Here is a 19,307-nt window from a genome sequence, read left to right on the forward strand (position 1 = left end):
TAACAAGGAAGGAACAAAAACAGGTGCAATAGATTCAGTGTACAAAGAATACGTCAGTAGATCAATCAGCAGCTTGCTGCCCACGCAGGGGCGACGACAAAACTAGGGAGAGAGACAATGTGGCCTAGGTCAAATGCATCAGAGCGGAGAATATGCCAACAACAGCAGGACAATCATGTAAGGGCATCAGAGTGAGGAACAAGCAGCTAGCAGAATACAGTGCAACGGGACCATGAGCCAGAGGCACAATAACAGTTAATTTGATAACGCGGCGGAAGAATCCGCCAACCATTGTGCCCATACCCTGTCATGCTTTTTGGGGCAACCCCTATGAAATAGGTATCACGGTACAGTGGTATGGCCGAGTCCACCAGGCCCCTCCACTGCAGGATCGTGGGGGGAGCCCGCTGACGCCAATGAAGTGCTATATTCTTCCTAGCATAAAAAAGTAGTAAACCTAGGAGGGTACTGTCCGCCCCATGAGGAACCAAGTCATCCAAGAGGCCTAAAAGGCCAGGTCTGGGAGAGGGGGCCATCGAGATTTGCAGAATGGTGGAGGGCAGGAGTTTTCTTTAAGTTAAAGCAGAGCTAAACTCTTCTATCATCCTATCTGTGTTTATCGAACATTTTTAACCTGAGCTTTCTTTTGGGAAAAAGTTTAATCAGCATGTTTAGTTCCACTTCAACTTTTTGAGTATTGATCCAATTTAATTCCCTTTTAATAAAGGATCCAACTGGGGGAACCTGGCAGATAAATTGCATGTAACACATAGAGGTTAATTTACTAAGGACAAATATACTGTGCACTAGAAGTGAGGGGAAGCTCTGCTGATTTCCATCATCCAATCATGTACAAGCAAAAATGCAGTTTATTTTTCTTGCATGCTCCCCTCAGAGCTAGATAACTGCACTTGCAGAGCACAGACTATTCAGCTTTAGTAAATCAACCCCATAGTCTTCCTGCTTTTTTGGACAGGAGATAGTGTTTTGAGTGGGCGTGTTCTGTGTGTGGTTCCTTTTCCTAAAGCACTTGTTCAGTGCTAAAGCATTCATAGGAAGGTATCCACACAGCATTTGGCCTATGAGCTCACAATCCATTTACTATTGGGATACCAGCCCATATGCAAAATGTGCCAGGCTTGCAAGAATAGCTGACATTTACACCTTTTGGCTGTCCACAAATCATTTTGATCTGGATCAGATCCTAACTCTTATCGGTGCTTAAAGCAGACCTATGTTTCACCTACGAATGGTAAAGCAATGGGTTTGCTTTGAAATCCAGTCTCAAACAGAATATGCTCACCATTCCTTTGAACCCCTTCTGCTCTGTTCTTTCATCTGAGTAAGGAAAATACATTCTAGGTATAGCAGGACTTGTGATTCGATTCATGAAATGTGGTGCTTGGTGATTGTCACATAAGAGCAGGGAGGCCATCCCCCTATGTAAGCCATCCTGACTGAGAGACTGATTCTCAGAAGCTAAAAAAAAGAGCAGGAGGAGTGAAGGGAAGTTCAGTATGTGCTACTGAGGGATCATGGTTTAAAGTTGGCCTGTTGCTTTGTCCTGTGTGCAGGGCTGCTGATGGGGGGGGCACCAGTCCTCCTGTAGGGGGTCCAGGCATACAGGGGGGCCCCAACAGTACAGAGAATAGGTGCTGTCAGGAGGAGGGGCAATTACAGATGGAAGCCCTGTGCATCTCTCTGCAGTAGCTGAAAGCCAGTTTCTCCCCCTCCTGCCAGCTTTCAGCTACTGCAGGGAGAAACATTGGGTATTGTTCTTGTAATTGCTTCTCCGACACCTATCCCCCTGTTCTGCCTGCTTCTGCTCTTCCCTGTCTCCGTGTGCCCCCTTTTCACTTTGCCCCCACCCCCCGCAGCGCTGCAGTCTTCCCTGTCCTGTAAACATAATAATTAAACACTGCAATAAATTATTTTAAAAAAAATTGTAAAATAATTGTAAACATTTTTAAAATAAATTATAATTTTTTTTAAGGTAAAAAACTATTAAAAAGGGCTAATTTACACAAGTTCACTGTTATGTTTGTGTCCACTAATAATGATTGTAGTGTATTTTTAGTGAAAATATTCTCTTGATATATTCAAGGGGGGCCCTGCCAGGTAGGCTGCATGGGGCCCCATGATATCTAACAGCAGCCCTGCCTGTGTGCATATTAACTTGAAGGAGTTTCACAGCAAAATTGTTTCTCTTACGTCCTCCGACAGTCGCCGCCTCTATATATTCGTCACATATGGGGTACTAGACTTTGCTCCGAAGGAGTAGCTAGGCAACAGAATATGTTAACATTAAAGCTTTTAACATATCCCACCCTCAAGGGGTGGTCCCCTCAGTCAATACCCTCCTACTTCCTGCAACCATATCTCAGTTTCAATGTCTAGCTTGTCAGGAGTGGCTGGCTCTCTCTGTGCTGGGGCTTTGTGCCCCAGACTCTTTCTTCTTTTTTGATTTTTTGTTTGAGTTTTCTCTCTACCTTTACTTAGCTGTTCTTTTTGTCAGCATTAGTTAGTTCTTCTGATGAAGAGGATCATGCGGGCTGGGTCTCGGGCTGATCCCCCTGGTCGCAGGTCGTGGGTCAGTGGCTTCCCAGCCTGCCATCGAGCGTTCAGCCAGGTAACGCTCCTGGCACAGTGAACGACCAATCCCTGTTCGGTGCAGGGATGATTGGTGAGGTGGCTACCTCACTGGACGCTGTGCGGTTTCTTAACCCCCATTTTGTGCGTCTTGTATGCGACTCTCCCTGCCTCATGTGCAGCGGCTTGTTCGCCTGTGCGGGTCCCCCACGCCATTGTGAGGTAAGTGTATCTATGTGGGGACCTGTCTGTCTGGGGGGGTGTCAGTCTGGGACTGTGTAACCTGCCTCTGTTCTCACTGTTTGTCTCCCTATCTCTCGGCTGCATGCTGTGGGCTGCAAGGGGGGGGGGAGCTGTGTGACACTATGTGTGTCAGCTTTGTCAGTGTGAGAAGCTGTGTGCTGTGGGGCATGTTTTGTGGCATGTTTGGGCACTATACAGCGATCGCTGCGGCGATCTGCCATGTTTTTTTATATATGGCTATATGTGTGCATTACTGTACTGTGGAGCGGCGGTTTCGGCGCCAAACGGCGCCATTTTGCCTACACTCGCTCCGGCCGCATGTTCTACATGCATGGCGGCCATTTTCTTGTAGCCTCCCATAGGCTTTAATAGAGCGCCCTGGTCCCATCACTTCCTCTTCTCCTGGGTACACCGATCGAGGCAGCAGCAGCGGCGAGGGTCTCCTCAGGTTATATCCTTCTTATCCATTGCCTGTGTCAGTTTTATTGTCCCTGTGGGGGTCTCATTGTGCTTGTGTGTGGTGCGGTGGGCTGCGCTCGCCGCGCTTGTTAAAGGGGCAGTTAACCCTTTATTATCCGGCATTTTGATATTGGGGCAATGGATTCTCAGGAGGGCAAATTTCCTACCGCCTTGGTGGATAGCCAGGGGACCGCTGTTTCCCCCCCAGGGGGGGATTTGGCCACTATTGTGGCTGGCCTTGCTGCTCAGGTGCAGATGCTGGTGGCTGCTCAATCTCAATTGTAAAATAATTGTAAAAATTTTTAAAATAAATTATAATTTTTTTTAATGTAAAAAACTATTAAAAAGGGCTAATTTACACAAGTTCACTGTTATGTTTGTGTCCACTAATAATGATTGTAGTGTATTTTTAGTGAAAATATTCTCTTGATATATTCAAGGGGGGCCCTGCCAGGTAGGCTGCAAGGGGCCCCATGATATCTAACAGCAGCCCTGCCTGTGTGCATATTAACTTGAAGGAGTTTCACAGCAAAATTGTTTTCTTTATCATCATTTTATTTGCATTTTTCTCCATTTTTCATCATCAGCTAACCTCAGTTCACATCATCAGTTCATTCATTGGGTTTAATATACATTTCCCAAATAGTAAACATATCAAAATCTTTATACTTGCTTATTTTACAAAGGTAAATTAATTGCAAATACAATCATGACGTTTTCGGCCATGTCAATGATGCCATTCATTAAAAATACAATTACTATAATATACTATTCAATTATCTTAACAGTTCTGCTAGTGTGACTGAGGCCTTAATGCTGACCACTCCTTTATAAAAATGAAGAAACGTTCCAAAGAAGATTGTCTGGTGACTTTTTTTTTTTTTTTTTATTAAACAAGATTAGGTTTAGAAAATACACAAGAATGCTGACAGGTCTTTTCCTTTTTATGTTGATCAGAATTGAGATAAACCTTGCCTTTTTATGGTAAAAATGAGAAATGCCTTAAAGCCTTTTTCCACTTTTACAGTCAGATCTGAGAAAACACTATTTTTTTAAAAATATGTCTTGTCTTTTAGTTATTTCTTAAGGGAAGGTGTCATGGCTGACAAAGGTCTTTTTTTTTTTTTTTTTTTTTAATTATGTCAAAGTGAGTTTGTCCTTAGGCAAGCCATACATTATACAATTTTCTGTCCTTCCCGCAGCACTATTGTGTTCTGCAGGTGGGGAGTCTCCACCAGCAGATTGCAATGATCAGTGCTGGTGGCTATAGCTGCCAACAGTGATTGGGCAAATACAAATCTGACTGGCTGGTTGTGATAAAGTTGATCAATGGATCAAATTCAGTACAACCAACCTGCCTATAGACCGATCTAATCTTGGATGGTTTGTGCTAAACTGGCTGAATTTCAATCCGTATTTGGCTGGCTTAAAGCAGAACTCTAGGAAGAAATGTTTTTAAATATCTATAAATGTGCTTTCTTATGTTCAAAGAATGTGTTATTGCCTTAATGATTACCAGTGTTGCAAATTAGAAAATCACTTTAGCTTGACATCCAGTACTCAATTCCCTTTAAATCCAGATTGTTAAACCGATGGCTGCTGTGCCCTCTTTCCCTGCAGCCACTGGTCTTGTAACCTCTGTGCTGTAATTTTCTGTGAACGAGCGGAGACATAACTACGTCTCCGCTCTTGTCGTGGGCAGTCGCCAGATACTCAGATTGCAGGTCTGAACCGCCCACTTCTAAACGGCACTGCCCAGCCCTGCCCACAGCTCAAGCTCAGCTCCACCCACCTTCCACGTGAAATTTAGCCCCAGCTCTGCCTATTACTTCCTGCATTTTCCATTGAATGAAGGGAAATGTAGTTCTTTATACCGGCATGGATGTGACAATCGGCAGGGCAGAAAGTCCTCTTCCCGGAGCATGGAAACAGATATGAACCTATGGCAAGATGACATCACAGGGGGGAGGAAACATGAGGATTACAAGAAAAGTAAGACCTCTTAATTTAAACTGTATGAGTTTTTTTCATAGAGCCCTGAGAGGGGATCTGAAAAAGCTAAACTTGCAGAATCCCAGAATTCTGCTTTAGGTCTGTCCTCCTTAATACAAGGCAAGAAGCCTAGCCTCTACCAGGGATCCTCAAACTGCGGCCCTCCAGCTGTTGCAGAACTACACATCCCATGAGGCATTGTAAAACTCTGACTTTCACAAGCATGATGGGAATGGTAGTTCCTGAACAACTGGAGGGCCATAGTTTGAAGACCCCTGCTCGAAACCTTCAGCGCCTTGTGTTTACAGACAATGTTTACATCTAGATACAAGTGATAATGAAGATCTGCCTGCACAGTACAAACCAGGTTAATTATGGCAAAAACAGCTGACCAGCCTCCTTGAAAATAGAAAGCTAAGTTGGATTTTTGTTGCTGAAGAATTCAGAATAGAGCATCTTTAAAAGGTCAGCTGCAATTTTTTTTTTAATTTTTTAATTTTTTTTTTTGTAAATTATACTTTGTGAATAGGGACATGTAACAAATATGAAGTAGATTTTATCCCAGTTTGGCCGCAAAAGTGGAAATGCGCTTGATAAATGCATTGAATCAAATAGTTGATTGACATTTGTTTGTGTATGTTAATCTAAATATGCTTTACCTTTTTTCTTTCGTTCAATTGAAAGGGGGGACGTTGAAAGCATGAGCAGAAGCTTGCAGTGCACAACTAAATCTGAGGACACTGCTCGAAACACAGGTACAGATGTTTTACATATGACATCCTTTTTTGTGGTTTCATTAAAAAATGAAAAGGCTGGTTGACCCAAGAGTAATATAAGGAAGTTATACATGTAGTCTTCTTGTATGTCTTGGATACTCCCAACAGCAGGATTTTCCTGACAAAATTCTTAAATGTATTGTTGTCTGTCTGAAGATTTAAATCTTTTTATTACATTCTCTACAATCTAAAACATATCTGAAATTGAGTGTGGGAGCCCCTCATGATGACCACATAAATGCTGTACAGACTCCAGAGGTTCCATGAAAGTTATCCAGTTGCCTTTTAGGTATCAGGAAGGATTTTGTTTCTATTTATAGGAAATTGGGCCAAGCATTCTAAGAGCGTTTGTTTGCCTCTGAATGGGCATTTGTAAGTTTATATAAGGGGGGATGGTGGGGGTTGTCAAATGGGCGCAAAAACAACCTCACATTAAAACTAAGCTCCACCCAAAAGGGATAGCACCACTTGTTTGCACCCCCCCCCCCGCTTCCTCCACTGGCACATTTGGCACTTTTGGGGGGGGGTGGAGGTACCTAGTTTTGACAGGTGCCCGCTCCCACTTCTGGGTTAGATCGCCACGCGATCCCTGAGTATGTCTGGTCCCTCCTCCATTCAGAAGGCGCAGTGCAACTCATGCATGCGCAGTAAGAAACCAGCTCTGAAGCCTGAAGGCTTCACTGCCGGTTTCTCTTAGTTAAGATACTGGCGCCTGCACCCCAAGCCGATTGAAGAATCTGCTCGGGGTTCCGACATCTCTGGATCCCTGGACAGGTAAATGTCTTTATAATAGAAGTCCGCAGGTAAAGTATTTGTAGGGGGAAGGATTCTCCCATTTAGGGTGTATAAGCACTCCTGTTCTGTAGCCTAGTAGCTGTGTATGTACAGGCTCAGATTAGGCAGTTGTCCCTCTAAATGCTAGTCTAACGATATTTGGGGTGAGATTTGGTAAAATCTTGATTGTGCTGCTCAATAATCAAATTGCTGCAGTGCATGCATCTGTGTGTGTGTGTGTGTGTGTAATAGCTAGATACAGTGCCTTGCGAAAGTATTCGGCCCCCTTGAACTTTGCGACCTTTTGCCACATTTCAGGCTTCAAACATAAAGATATAAAACTCGAATTTTTTGTGAAGAATCAACAAGTGGGATCAATCATGAAGTGGAATGAAATTTATTGGATGTTTCAAACTTTTTTAACAAATAAATAAAACTGAAAAATTAGGCGTGCAAAATTATTCAGCCCCCTTAAGTTAATACTTTGTAGCGCCACCTTTTTCTGCGATTACAGCTGTAAGTCGCTTGGGGTATGTCTCTATCAGTTTTGCACATCGAGAGACTGAAATTTTTGCCCATTCCTCCTTGCAAAACAGCTCGAACTCAGTGAGGTTGGATGGAGAGCGTTTGTGAACAGCAGTTTTCAGTTCTTTCCACAGATTCTCGATTGGATTCAGGTCTGGACTTTGACTTGGCCATTCTAAAACCTGGATATGCTTATTTGTGAACCATTCCATTGTAGATTTTGCTTTATGTTTTGGATCATTGTCTTGTTGGAAGACAAATCTCTGTCCCAGTCTCGGGTCTTTTGCAGACTCCATCAGGTTTTCTTCCAGAATGGTCCTGTATTTGGCTCCATCCATCTTCCCATCAATTTTAACCATCTTCCCTGTCCCTGCTGAAGAAAAGCAGGCCAAAACCATGATGCTGCCACCACCATGTTTGACAGTGGGGATGGTGTGTTCAGGGTGATGAGCTGTGTTGCTTTTACGCCAAACATAACGTTTTGCATTGTTGCCAAAAAGTTCGATTTTGGTTTCATCTGACCAGAGCACCTTCTTCCACATGTTTGGTGTATCTCCCAGGTGGCTTGTGGCAAACTTTAAACAACACTTTTTATGGATATCTTTAAGAAATGGCTTTCTTCTTGCCACTCTTCAATAAAGGCCAGATTTGTGCAGTATACGACTGATTGTTGTCCTATGGACAGAGTCTCCCACCTCAGCTGTAGATCTCTGCTGTTCATCCAGAGTGATCATGGGCCTCTTGGCTGCATCTCTGATCAGTCTTCTCCTTGTATGAGCTGAAAGTTTAGAGGGACGGCCAGGTCTTCGTAGATTTGCAGTGGTCTGATACTTTAAACGGACCTCTGAGACTATCACAGTGCAGGAGCATTTATACAGAGACTTGATTACACACAGGTGGATTCTATTTATCATCATTAGTCATTTAGGTCAACATTGGATCATTCAGAGATCCTCACTGAACTTCTGGAGAGAGTTTGCTGCACTGAAAGTAAAGGGGCTGAATAATCTTGCACGCCCAATTTTTCCGTTTTTTATTTGTTAACAAAGTTTGAAATATCCAATAAATTTCATTCCACTTCATGATTGTGTCCCACTTGTTGATTCTTCACAAAAAATTACAGTTTTATATCTTTGTTTGAAGCCTGAAATGTGGCAAAAGGTCACAAAGTTCAAGGGGGCCGAATACTTTCGCAAGGCACTGTATATATACACTCACCGGTCACTTTATAAGGTACACCTTGCTTAGTACCAGGTTGGACTTCCCTTTGCCTTCAGAACAGCCTTCACGGCATGCCTGTTCGTGGCATAGGCAAGTGTATGTATATGTGTGGGCTACCTGGACAACCTCCTCTTTCTGCGAGAGTCCTCTGCTGCCTTGATGGGTGACATGGAGATCACTATTCTACTACTAGGAAGCCATTCCTTTGTTGATTTGAATGTAGGCTTTGGGTCATTGTCATGCTGATAGATGAAGTTCCTCCTAATGGTCAACTTTCTAGCAGAAGCCTGAAGGTTTTGTGCTAGTATTGACTGGTATTTGGAACTGTTCATAATTCCGTCTACCTTGACTAAGGCCCCTGTTCCAGCTGAAGAAAAACAGCCCCAAAGCATGATTCTTGCCACCACCATGCTTCACTGTGGGTATAGCCCAGACATATGAAGATAACAGGAGATTGTTATCACATGTACCACACAGCCAGTACTTGCCAGATATTCCTGTGGATCCTTTAATGTTGCCATAGGCGTCTTGGCAGCCTCCCTGACCAGTTTTCTTCTCGTCTTTTCATCAATTTTGGAGGGACCTCCAGTTCTTGGTAATGTCACTGTTGTGCCATATTTTCTCCACTTAATGACTGTCTTCACTGTGTTCCATGGTCTATCTAATGCCTTGGAAATTATTTTGTACCCTTCTCCTGACTGATACCTTTTAACAATGAGATCCCTCTGATGCTTTGGAAAGCTCTCTGCAGAACATGGCTTTTGCTATAGGATGCGACTAGGAAAATGTCAGGAAAGACCTATTAGAACAGCTGAACTTTATTTGGGGTTAATCAGAGGCACTTCAAATGATGGCAGGTGTGTACTGACTGCTATTTAACATTAGTTTGAATGTGATTGCTTAATTTGCGAACACAGCTACATCCCCAGTGACAAGAATGTGTGCATACTTATGCAACCATATTATTTTATTTTTTTTATTTTTTCTCCCCCCCCCCCACAAAGCATTTCATTTTGGGTATGGTTGTACAGTTTATAGGTCTCATTAAAGGTGGAAAAAGTTCTGAAATGATTTCTTTGTCATTTTTTTACATCAACAAAACCTGACATTTTAACAGGGGTGTGTAGACTTTTTATATCCACTGTACATATAAAATCATGTTTATGAAGTGTTCACCACTTTGGCTAATGGAGATGTATGTTGTACAGTATGAGCATGAAAAATTTAAAAATACATTTTCAGGTTGCGTATATGCAAACCCATGTTTGGTGTAAAATATATAGCTATATGTGGTGCCTGGGCTAGTTTAAGGGTCTATATCAGAACAAAATGATGCTCTAAAGTTTTCTTATGGCATTCGCAATGCCTAAAATCATGTGCAAACCTTTGGTGATGTCAGTGATCACCCTTGTTTTTGTTTTTCTGGCAGGTTGATTCCCAATCTCTTCCATTCTTGTATTTCTATACATACCTTAAATTTCATATGTAACATACACACCTGTTGATTTATAAATTCATGTGTGTATACATATATATTATGTACTTTGAAAAGACAGACAGGCAGAAGGATATAAGTTTAGTATTTGTGGGAGAGACTTCAACTTGCTGCGTGTTGCTAAGGCTCCTGAACCTTGCTGCTAAAAACAGTAGCCAATCGGCAAAGAATGGGTAGTGTTTTTTTGTGACCAGTCAACGGAGTTATGTGTGTTGTAAGTACACCACGAAGACCGCAGTAACTCACAATCTTCAGTTCTCATTTGTTTTTTTTAAGTTTCCTGTTCATTATCTGAAACCCAAAGTGATAGATGCAAAACCACTTGTCTCGAGATTATTCACGTGGTTAAAATAGAGAAACAGCACAGCGAAAAAAAAAAAAAAAGATAACTTGCACATATTAATGAGATGTTTGCAATCATTCTTGATAGATTTGAAAACTGCCCAGATATTAATTAAAACTTTACTGTGGAACAGGAAGGTAAGCTTGCTTGTATATTGGTTGGTATGTCATGTCAGAGCTGTCATAGCTGAGCCACCAGTTGTTAAGGACATATAAGTGACATGCATGCCCCTACCAGCTGCAAGCCAACGTGATATGCAAGGACCCATAGTTCATCTTTTGATGTGACTTTGGTCATCTGTAAAGAACACATGTGATTAGCAAGCCTGGTTTACAATGGTTGAGAAAAACTCAACATTATATAGTTTATTACACAGTGGCTTGCGCAGAGGAACAATGTAACTGCTGGGCAGGAAATCAGGGCCTGCATTTGTGATAAGCAAATATGGCTGCCATATGTTCATGAGACTAATAAAATGACGTTTTAAAACAATAACACTTAGTTTATGGATAACCTACACTAGGATATATATCTACAACTGTAAAAAAAAAAGTCTAGTTTTATTGGATTTCAGAATTAGACTTGTCAAATCAGACTTTAATACGGTCTGTTATCTTTGGTAAAATTTTCCTTCATTCTCTGTGGCAGTAAAACATGCAGAAAGTGAGCAGCATCTCTCCAGCAGGAATACAAAGTGCAGTAAAAACTTGAAAGAAGTTCCAACCCTTCTCTCTTCCTTTTTAATAAATTACCTTATTTCTGAAAATGTCCCTATTTATATAAAAAATGCTAATTTTCTTGTCCTAGTGACCAACCAGACTGTAAGGACAATTCTTCTCCTTGGGGATGAGGATGTCCTTTAACCACTTCAATGCAGGGCACTTTCACCCCCTTCCTGCCCAGGCCAATTTTCAGCTTTTAGCGCCATCATGCTTTGAATGATAATTGCGCGGTCATGCAACGCTGTACCCAAAACACATTTTCTCTATCGCTCATTGACAGACATAGTCCTCGGTGATTCAACACCCTCGGGTTATGCTGCCCTCTACAGGAGTAGGACTAGACAGGAAAGAAAACGTTCTGGCCACACCCTAGGGGCAGTCCCAGAGGGTATATCCTCTCACTTCCTGCTCTAGCAAATCAGTTTTTTTCTGTCTAGTTAGGAGTAAGGACCTAGATACCTTGCTGGGATCTTCGGTCCTGGCAGGATTTTTTTCTTAGAAAAGATTTTTTAGACAGCTTTTTTTCTCCAGTGTTCCTGTGAGATCTTCAAGCAAGAAAGCTGAACTGGGCGACGGGCTGGATGTTGAGATCCAGTGGTCACCCCAGTTCAGCCTACGAGCGCGTGCAGGCCATAGCTCCGCGCTGGGTCGGCCGCGACATAGTCCCACTGGACGGGGACTGACCCTGCGAGTTAAACGTCTCGCTGAAACGCCAAAGACCATGAGTCACGGCGTCCGTATTGGTCGACAGCCCTCCTACCTCGGTGGAGAGGGGTACTGTCAGGAGTTGGCACCCGCCTGGTTCCGGTATGGTGAGTAGTATGTTCCCCCTTTCCCCCTGACGGGTCTTGTGGTGAACGCGGGCCCCTCTCTGTAATGGTAAGGATGGGTTCCCCTCTATCCTATAACATGTCACAGATCCCCCTAATTGAGTGTGATTTTTGTGTACAAGAAGCCAGGAGGCTTAGTTTGGGAGCTGACAATCTAATTGTAAAAATGTGAAAATGATTGTAGTCAGTGGCAGTACTAGAACTTTACTGTGATAGTATAAGGTATCCTACCTGTCAGAAGCCACAGGGCGATGTCTATACATGTATACTGCATTCCAGATCATTCCTCCAGCTAAGCAGATGCCTCCCGATGGCCACGGACCGCATACGGCCCGCCAGGGTCCGGTACCGCCGACCACGCTGACCACCATGAGGGTGAAGGGTTGTGAGGCCGAGATCCTTCTGCAGACATGCCGCTATTCTGTGCAGGCCGCCGCCATTGTCTGGTAGATCGCACGAGGCCGCCATTTTGGTGTAGCCTCGTGTCTCCAGCATGGGGGCGGCCATGTTTGAGGTGACTCAAACACCTCATGGAGCCAGGGGGAGGCGCTAGGCAGGCGTGTTAAGGGGCGAAGCCGCCTTCTTTACCCAGGAAATAGGGCCAAAGACTTCCTGTCTGTAACAAGACAAGCACTGAGCAAGCTGATGAAAACTTCTGTGCATCAGGGATGAGCCTTGGGGTCTGTCTCTCTCTCTCTCTCTCTGGTCCAAAAAGGCAGGTAACACTGAGGGGCGCTGTTGCGACTGGGGGACACAAAAAAAAAAAAAAAAGTTTTTTACTTTGTCATTTTTTGTCGCTGGCAAGTGTCTTGTATAATCATTGACCCTGCCGCATAGGTATCCCCACCTGATCCCCTCAAGGTGGCCGCAGGACCCTCCAGTACCCCACTTGTTTTTAATGCATTATCGGCAGTTTTTGGAGTCTTTGGTATCCCGGGTGGAGGTGGCCTGTCAGGGACGGGGGTCAAGAAGCGACCCCCGCCTACCCCTATTGTTTATCAGATACTTCAGGGGCTGTTGTCTCAGGTAATATCTCCTCAGCAGTGAGGAGCACGTTTCTGCCTCCGCCATAGCACAAGAGTGGTGGATGCACTAGTTGTGTCCGTCCGGGAAACCTTTAGTCTTGAGGTTACACCGGCAGAGGTAGCTGAGACTGAGATTCCTTTTTGGTACTTGTTAGCCTACCAAAAGGGCGAAGGATTTTCCTTTACCCAAATGGGGTCGTTTTGAAACGAACCCCTGTTATTTCCAAACGCATGGCTAGGTGCTATCCGTTTGAGGAATTCCTCTTTATAGGATAGACGGTACCACCTACTGTCTTGCCACAGACTGTTAGGATAAAAGGACCTCGTAACTAACGAGGACCTTCCTTTTCTGCACATAAAGAGTTGTTCGTTCCGCGAGGGCGGGCGATAAGGCGAAACCCTCCAAAGCCCCTTTAGAGGGGTTTCAAAGGGCGCTGGTCGGCTAAACAAAAAGTCCGGCTCAGCCAAGCCTGAAGATACAGCCTGATGCGCCCCTACCCATCTCTGGGGTGGGGGGGATGTCTTCACCGGTTTCTGGAGGACACAGGATCGAGTTTCGATCACTTCCACCGGTGCGATTCTTCCCTTCTAACATTGAACGGTTTCAGGGGTTCTATTCGAACCTATTCACAATGCCCAGGAAAGAGGGCAAGGTGCGTCCAAATCTGGACTTGGGAAGAAATAGAGTCCATCCGTACAGTGGTGGCCTCCCTGCATCAGGGGGATTTCCTGGCGTCCATAGACATTTAGGAGGCCTATCTTTATATCCCCATCATCACAGGACATCAGCGTTTTTTCGCTTTCCCAAAGATCATCCCTGGTTCCCACCAGGAGACTGAACTATCTGGGCCTAAGGTTGGATACATCCTGGGCAAGAGAGTTTCTCCTTGCGGAGAAACTCCAGAAGGTTCAGTCAACGATTCGGATGTTGCTGTCCGTCAATTGGCTGGGACTGATGGTGGCCTTCTTAGAGGCAGTACCGTATACCCAGTCTCATACCCGAATTCTCCTGAAGGAGATTCTTTTTTAATGGAATCAGAATTCCGATTCCCTGGACAATCGGATCCGGTTGAGCGAGCGGACCAGGAAGTCTCCGATGCTCAACCAGGGGAAGTCATTTCTTCCGATAGTATCCAGATTACCAATAAGGGTATCGGAACTGAGAGCGATCAGATTTTGTCTGATTTACTGGATCGAGCAGCTCTAGAGCAGCCCGATTCGGATCCAATCGCATATGGCCTCTTCATCCAGAGGTTTTTCACTAGCTGTCCCTTCATTGGGACATCCCGGATGTGGATCTGTTGGCACCTTGGCTTAACAGGAAGGTGCGGAGGTTTGTAGCTCGCGCCGCGATCCTCTAGCAGACGCAGCAGAAACGCTGATCGCCCCGTGGGGGCAGTATCCGCTACGGCATGCCTTCCATCCTCTCAAGTCGCTGCGGGAACTTCTTCGCAGGATAGAGGTGGAGGGAATTCCAGTTATTCTGGAAATTCCGGACTGACCTCGTCGAGCCTGGTACGCCGACTTGGTGAGGCTAGTCGCGGACGCTCCTTGGAGACTTCCTCTCAGGGAGGATTTGCGGTCTCAGGGACCGATCTTCCATCTTGCTTTACAGTCGCTGGCTTAATGGCCTGGCCATTGAGACCCAGGTACTGAAGGACAACGGAGTGTCAGCTTCAGTTATTCCTACCTCCAGTTAAAGCAAGGAAAGCGACTTCCAGCACATGGAAGTCTTATATTGCATGGTGTGAATCTATTGGATTTCCCCCACATACCTATTCGGTGACCCGAATTTTGGTCTGTCTGCAACAAGGGGTTGAGCAGAAACTATCCTTGAGCACGATCAAGGGTCAGGTTTTCGGCGTTGGCAAGCTTCTTTCAAGAAACCTTTGGCTAATCATTCCTTGGTACGGAATTTCATCCAGGGGGTGCGACATCTGGCTCCGCCAGTGCGCGCACCCTTACCGCCTGGGATCTTAATTTAGTGTGGTCGGTTCTTCAGAAACTTCTCTTTGAAGATATTAGGGAGATTCCCTTGCTTACATTATCCCAGAAGGTGGCCTTCTTGGTGGCCATTACTTCTGCACGCAGGGTGTCAGAACTGGCCGCATTATCTTGTCGTTCCCCATATCTGGTGGTTCATAGGGATAAGGTGGTTCTTCTTCCGAATCCATCCTTCCTTCCTAAAGTGGTTTTCAGAGTTTTTCATCTGAATAAAAGTATTGTGTTACCTTCCCCGTGTCCTAAGACTAGCCATCCTTGGGAGTTTGCATTACACTCCTTGGATGGGGTTCAGAAGGATACACTTGACTACTACGAACTTGTTTTCGTGAGACGGACTCACTTTTTGTGATTACAGATAGCCCTTGAAGGGGGTTGCCTGTGTCTGCCGCGACCATATCTACATGGATCAGTCAGACGGTGGTACAGGCTTATTCTATTAAGGGTCGGAATCCTCCGTTCCCTGTTAGGGCGCACTTCACTCGAGCGCTCAGTACTTCCTGGGCCTATCGCCATCAGGCGTCAGTGGTCCAGGTATGTAAGGCGGCCACCTGGTCGTCGGTACATACCTTTACAAAATTTTATAAGATTGATGTGATGGCATCGGCGGATGCCTCATTTGGCCGCAAGGTTTTGCAGGCCGCAATTTGAGGAGACCGGTGGTCTACCTCGGGGGTTTTTTTCTGTTGAAAAATTTCTGTTGAGTCTCATCATTGAGGATGAGCATTGTAAACTTCTAGTTGGCACCGGTTGGGCCTTCTAGATTGGATTTGATTTCCATTTTCCCACCCCTCATTTGTGGTACTGCTTTGGGACGTCCCGAGGGTGTTGAATCACCGAGGACTACGTCTGTCAATGAGCGATAGAGAAAAATGGATTTTTGTAAAATCTTACCGTAAAATCCTTTTCTCTTAGCTCATTGACAGACGTAGTACCCGCCCCTCTGTTTTTGAGTTGGGTTGGGTTAGATTCTCTAAACCCTGCTTTGTGACATAACTGATTTGCTAGAGCAGGAAGTGAGAGGATATACCCTCTGGGACTGCCCCTAGGGTGTGGCCAGAACGTTTTCTTTCCTGTCTAGTCCTACTCCTGTAGAGGGCAGCATAACCCGAGGGTGTTGAATCACCGAGGACTACGTCTGTCAATGAGCTAAGAGAAAAGGATTTTACGGTAAGATTTTACAAAAATCCATTTTTATCATTTTTTTCCTACAAAAAGAGCTTTCTCTTACGTCCTCCGACAGTCGCCGCCTCTTCATATTCGTCACATATGGGGTATTAGACTTTGCTCCGAAGGAGTAGCTAGGCAACAGAATATGTTAACAATAAAGCTTTAACATATCCCACCCTCAAGGGGTGGTCCCCTCAGTCAATACCCTCCTACTTCCTGCAACCATATCCCAGTTTTAATGTCTAGCTTGTCAGGAGTGGCTGGCTCTCTCTGTGCTGGGACTTTTTGTCCCAGACTCTTTCTTCTTTTTGATATTTTGTTTGAGTTTTCTCTCTACCTTTACTTAGCTGTTATTTTTGTCAGCATTAGTTAGTTCTTCGGACGAAGAGGATCATGCGGACTGGGTCTCGGGCTGATCCCCCTGGTCGCAGGTCGTGGGTCAGTGGCTTCCCAGTCTGCCATCGAGCGTTCAGCCAGGTAACGCTCCTGGCACGGTGAACGACCCATCCCTGTTCGGTGCAGGGATGATTGGTGAGGTGGCTACCTCACCGGACGCTGTGCGGTTTCTGAACCGCCATTGTGTGCGTCTTGAATTGCGACTCTCCCTGCCTCATGTGCAGCGGCTTGTTCGCCTGTGCGGGTTCCCCACGCCATGTGAGGTAAGTGTATCTATGTGGGGACCTGTCTGTCTGGGGGGGGTCTCAGTCTGGGACTGTGTAACCTGCCTTTAATCACACTGCTTGTCTCCCTATATCTCGGCTGCATGCTGTGGGCTGCAAGGGGGGGGGGGAGCTGTATGACACTGAGTATGTCAGGCTGGGCAGTGTGAGGAGCTGTGTGCTGTGGGGCATGTTTTTAATGGCATGTTGGGGCATATACAGCGATCGCTGCGGCGATCTAACATGTATCCATATTATGGGATAATATTGTGTGTGATTTTATGCACTGTGGAGCGGCGATTTCGGCGCCAAACGGCGCCATTTTACCGGCGCCCGCTCCGGCCGCATGGTTTACTTGCACGGCGGCCATTTTCTTGTAGCCTCCATAGGCTTACATAGAGCGCCCTGGCAGCATCACTTCCTCTCTCCTGGAAGCACCGATCGAGGCAGCAGCAGCAGCGGAGTCTCCTCAGGTTTTATCCTTCTATTCCTGTATTCCATTGCCTGTATTCAGTCTGTATATTCCCTGTGGGGGTCTCATTGTGCCTGAGTGTGGTGCGGTGGGCTGCGCTTGCCGCGCTTGCTGTAAGGGGGCAGTTAACCCTTGGTTGTCTGGCATACAGGGGCAATGGATTCTCAGGAGGGCAAGTTTCCCACAGTATTGGTGGAAAGCCAGGGGACCGCTGTTTCCCCCCCAGGGGGGGATTTGGCCACTATTGTGGCTGGCCTTGCTGCACAGGTGCAAATGCTGGTGGCTGCTCAATCTACTAAACGGCCCAGAGTTACTCTGTCCTCTGATTCTGAGGGTGAAGGTGATGGGGCTGTTCTGGCGGGGACCCCCCTATCGGGGTCCCGCTCCTCTCTTGATCTAGTGGGGTCTGAGGTAGAGGCTGAAGTTGAGGGGGTTGATAATTCTCCCCCTGGCTCGCCTGAAGAGCTTGCAATCATGGATGAGTTGATTGCTTCCATTAAGCAGACGCTACGTTTGCAGGACGAGGTGTGTCCCCCAGCTGCCTTGGCGGCTTATGGGACGCAGAGAAAACGCAGGACGCCGCAGGTTTTTCCCTGCAATGCTGATTTTCAGCGCGCTGTTAAGGACCAATGGCGCGATTTGCGCAAGCCTTTTGCGGTACCAAGTAAATTTAAGCTGCGTTATCCTTTCTCGCCTGCCACTGATGAACGGTGGTGTGTGCCTCCGCCAGTGGATCATGCTATTGCGGTTTTGAACAAAGCCACTGCGATCCCTGCAGAGGGATCCCCTGTTTTCCGTGATGCCACGGATAGGAGACTGGAGTCTCTTGCCCGTCATACTTATTCTGTTACGGGTTCTATGCTTAAGGCTCTGTTTGCTTCTCTCATGGCGGCCCAGGCGATTGCAAGTTGGACGCAGATGCTTAGGCGCGTCCTAGTGGCCGATTCGGCCTCGGCGGCGACCCTGGATATGGTGGATCAGATCCACCAGGGTGTCATGTATCTGTGTGATGCGGACCTGGACCTGATTCCGTTGGCCGCGCGTGTGCACAGCGTGGCGGTGTTGTCTCGCCGCCTGGTTTGGTTGAAATGTTGGTCGGTGGACCAATCTTCACGTAAAACCTTAGCCAATCTGCCTTATGATGGGTCTCGCCTTTTTGGGGAGTCCCTGGATGTGTTGATTAAGGGGATTACCGGGGGTAAGAGCACTCTCTTGCCCCATTTCCCCAAGGCTAAGGGGGCTTCTGGGAAGAAGCATGCTCATTTTCGGCCCCCTCAGGGGTCCTTTCGTGCCTTTCGGCCGCACTACAAGGGCAAACCGTTCAAGGGCCAGGGCTCTCAGAAGAAACCCTGGTCTGGGAAGCAGAAGTCCGGCCAATCCGGACCTGCGGCCCATAACAGTTCGGCCTGAAGGGGCGCCCTCACCCAGTTTTGGGGTGGGGGGACGCTTGCTCGGTTTTCTTCAGCCCTGGTTGGCCCGTGTGCGGGACAGATGGGTTCTGGAAATCGTTCGATCTGGTTACAAGATCGAGTTTCTCTCTCGGCCAGAGAGCAGATTTTTTCCCTCAAATCTACAACTGTCTCCAGAGCGCCTGCGGGATCTGCACCTGGCGGTGCGGGACCTGAGGGCTCAGGGAGTGGTGGTTCCGGTGCCTCATCGGGACAGATTTCGGGGGTTTTATTCCAATCTGTTCACCGTGCCCAGAAAGGAGGGCAAGGTTCGTCCAATTCTGGACTTGAAAGCTCTGAACCGCTCTGTGCGGGTTCGCAAGTTCCGCATGGAATCCCTGCGCTCGGTGGTGGCTGCCCTGGTTCCGGGGGAATTCATGGCCTCCATCGATTTGAAGGATGCGTATCTTCACATCCCCATATTCGAGGGTCATCAGAGATACCTTCGATTTGCCATTGCGGAGGATCACTACCAGTTCGTGGCGTTGCCCTTTGGGCTCGCCTCGGCTCCGCGGGTCTTCACCAAGGTGCTTGCACCGGTTCTGGCATTATTGAGAGCCCAG

General features: G+C 46.3%; 1 protein-coding gene across 1 annotated transcript in view; it reads left to right on the forward strand.

Annotated features, from left to right (window-relative positions):
- The window catches only part of ARMC2 (armadillo repeat containing 2), a 189,688-nt gene that overhangs the window by 51,910 nt on the left and 118,471 nt on the right, over positions 1 to 19,307 (forward strand). The window contains exon 5 of the mRNA XM_082250903.1: positions 5,968 to 6,038. Coding sequence (XP_082107029.1) covers positions 5,968 to 6,038 — 71 coding nt within the window. The remainder of the gene's footprint in view (positions 1 to 5,967; positions 6,039 to 19,307) is intronic.

This window comes from Pelophylax lessonae, assembly GCF_965119305.1.
Source record: "Pelophylax lessonae genome assembly, chromosome: 3".
Taxonomy (NCBI): Eukaryota; Metazoa; Chordata; class Amphibia; order Anura; family Ranidae; genus Pelophylax; species Pelophylax lessonae.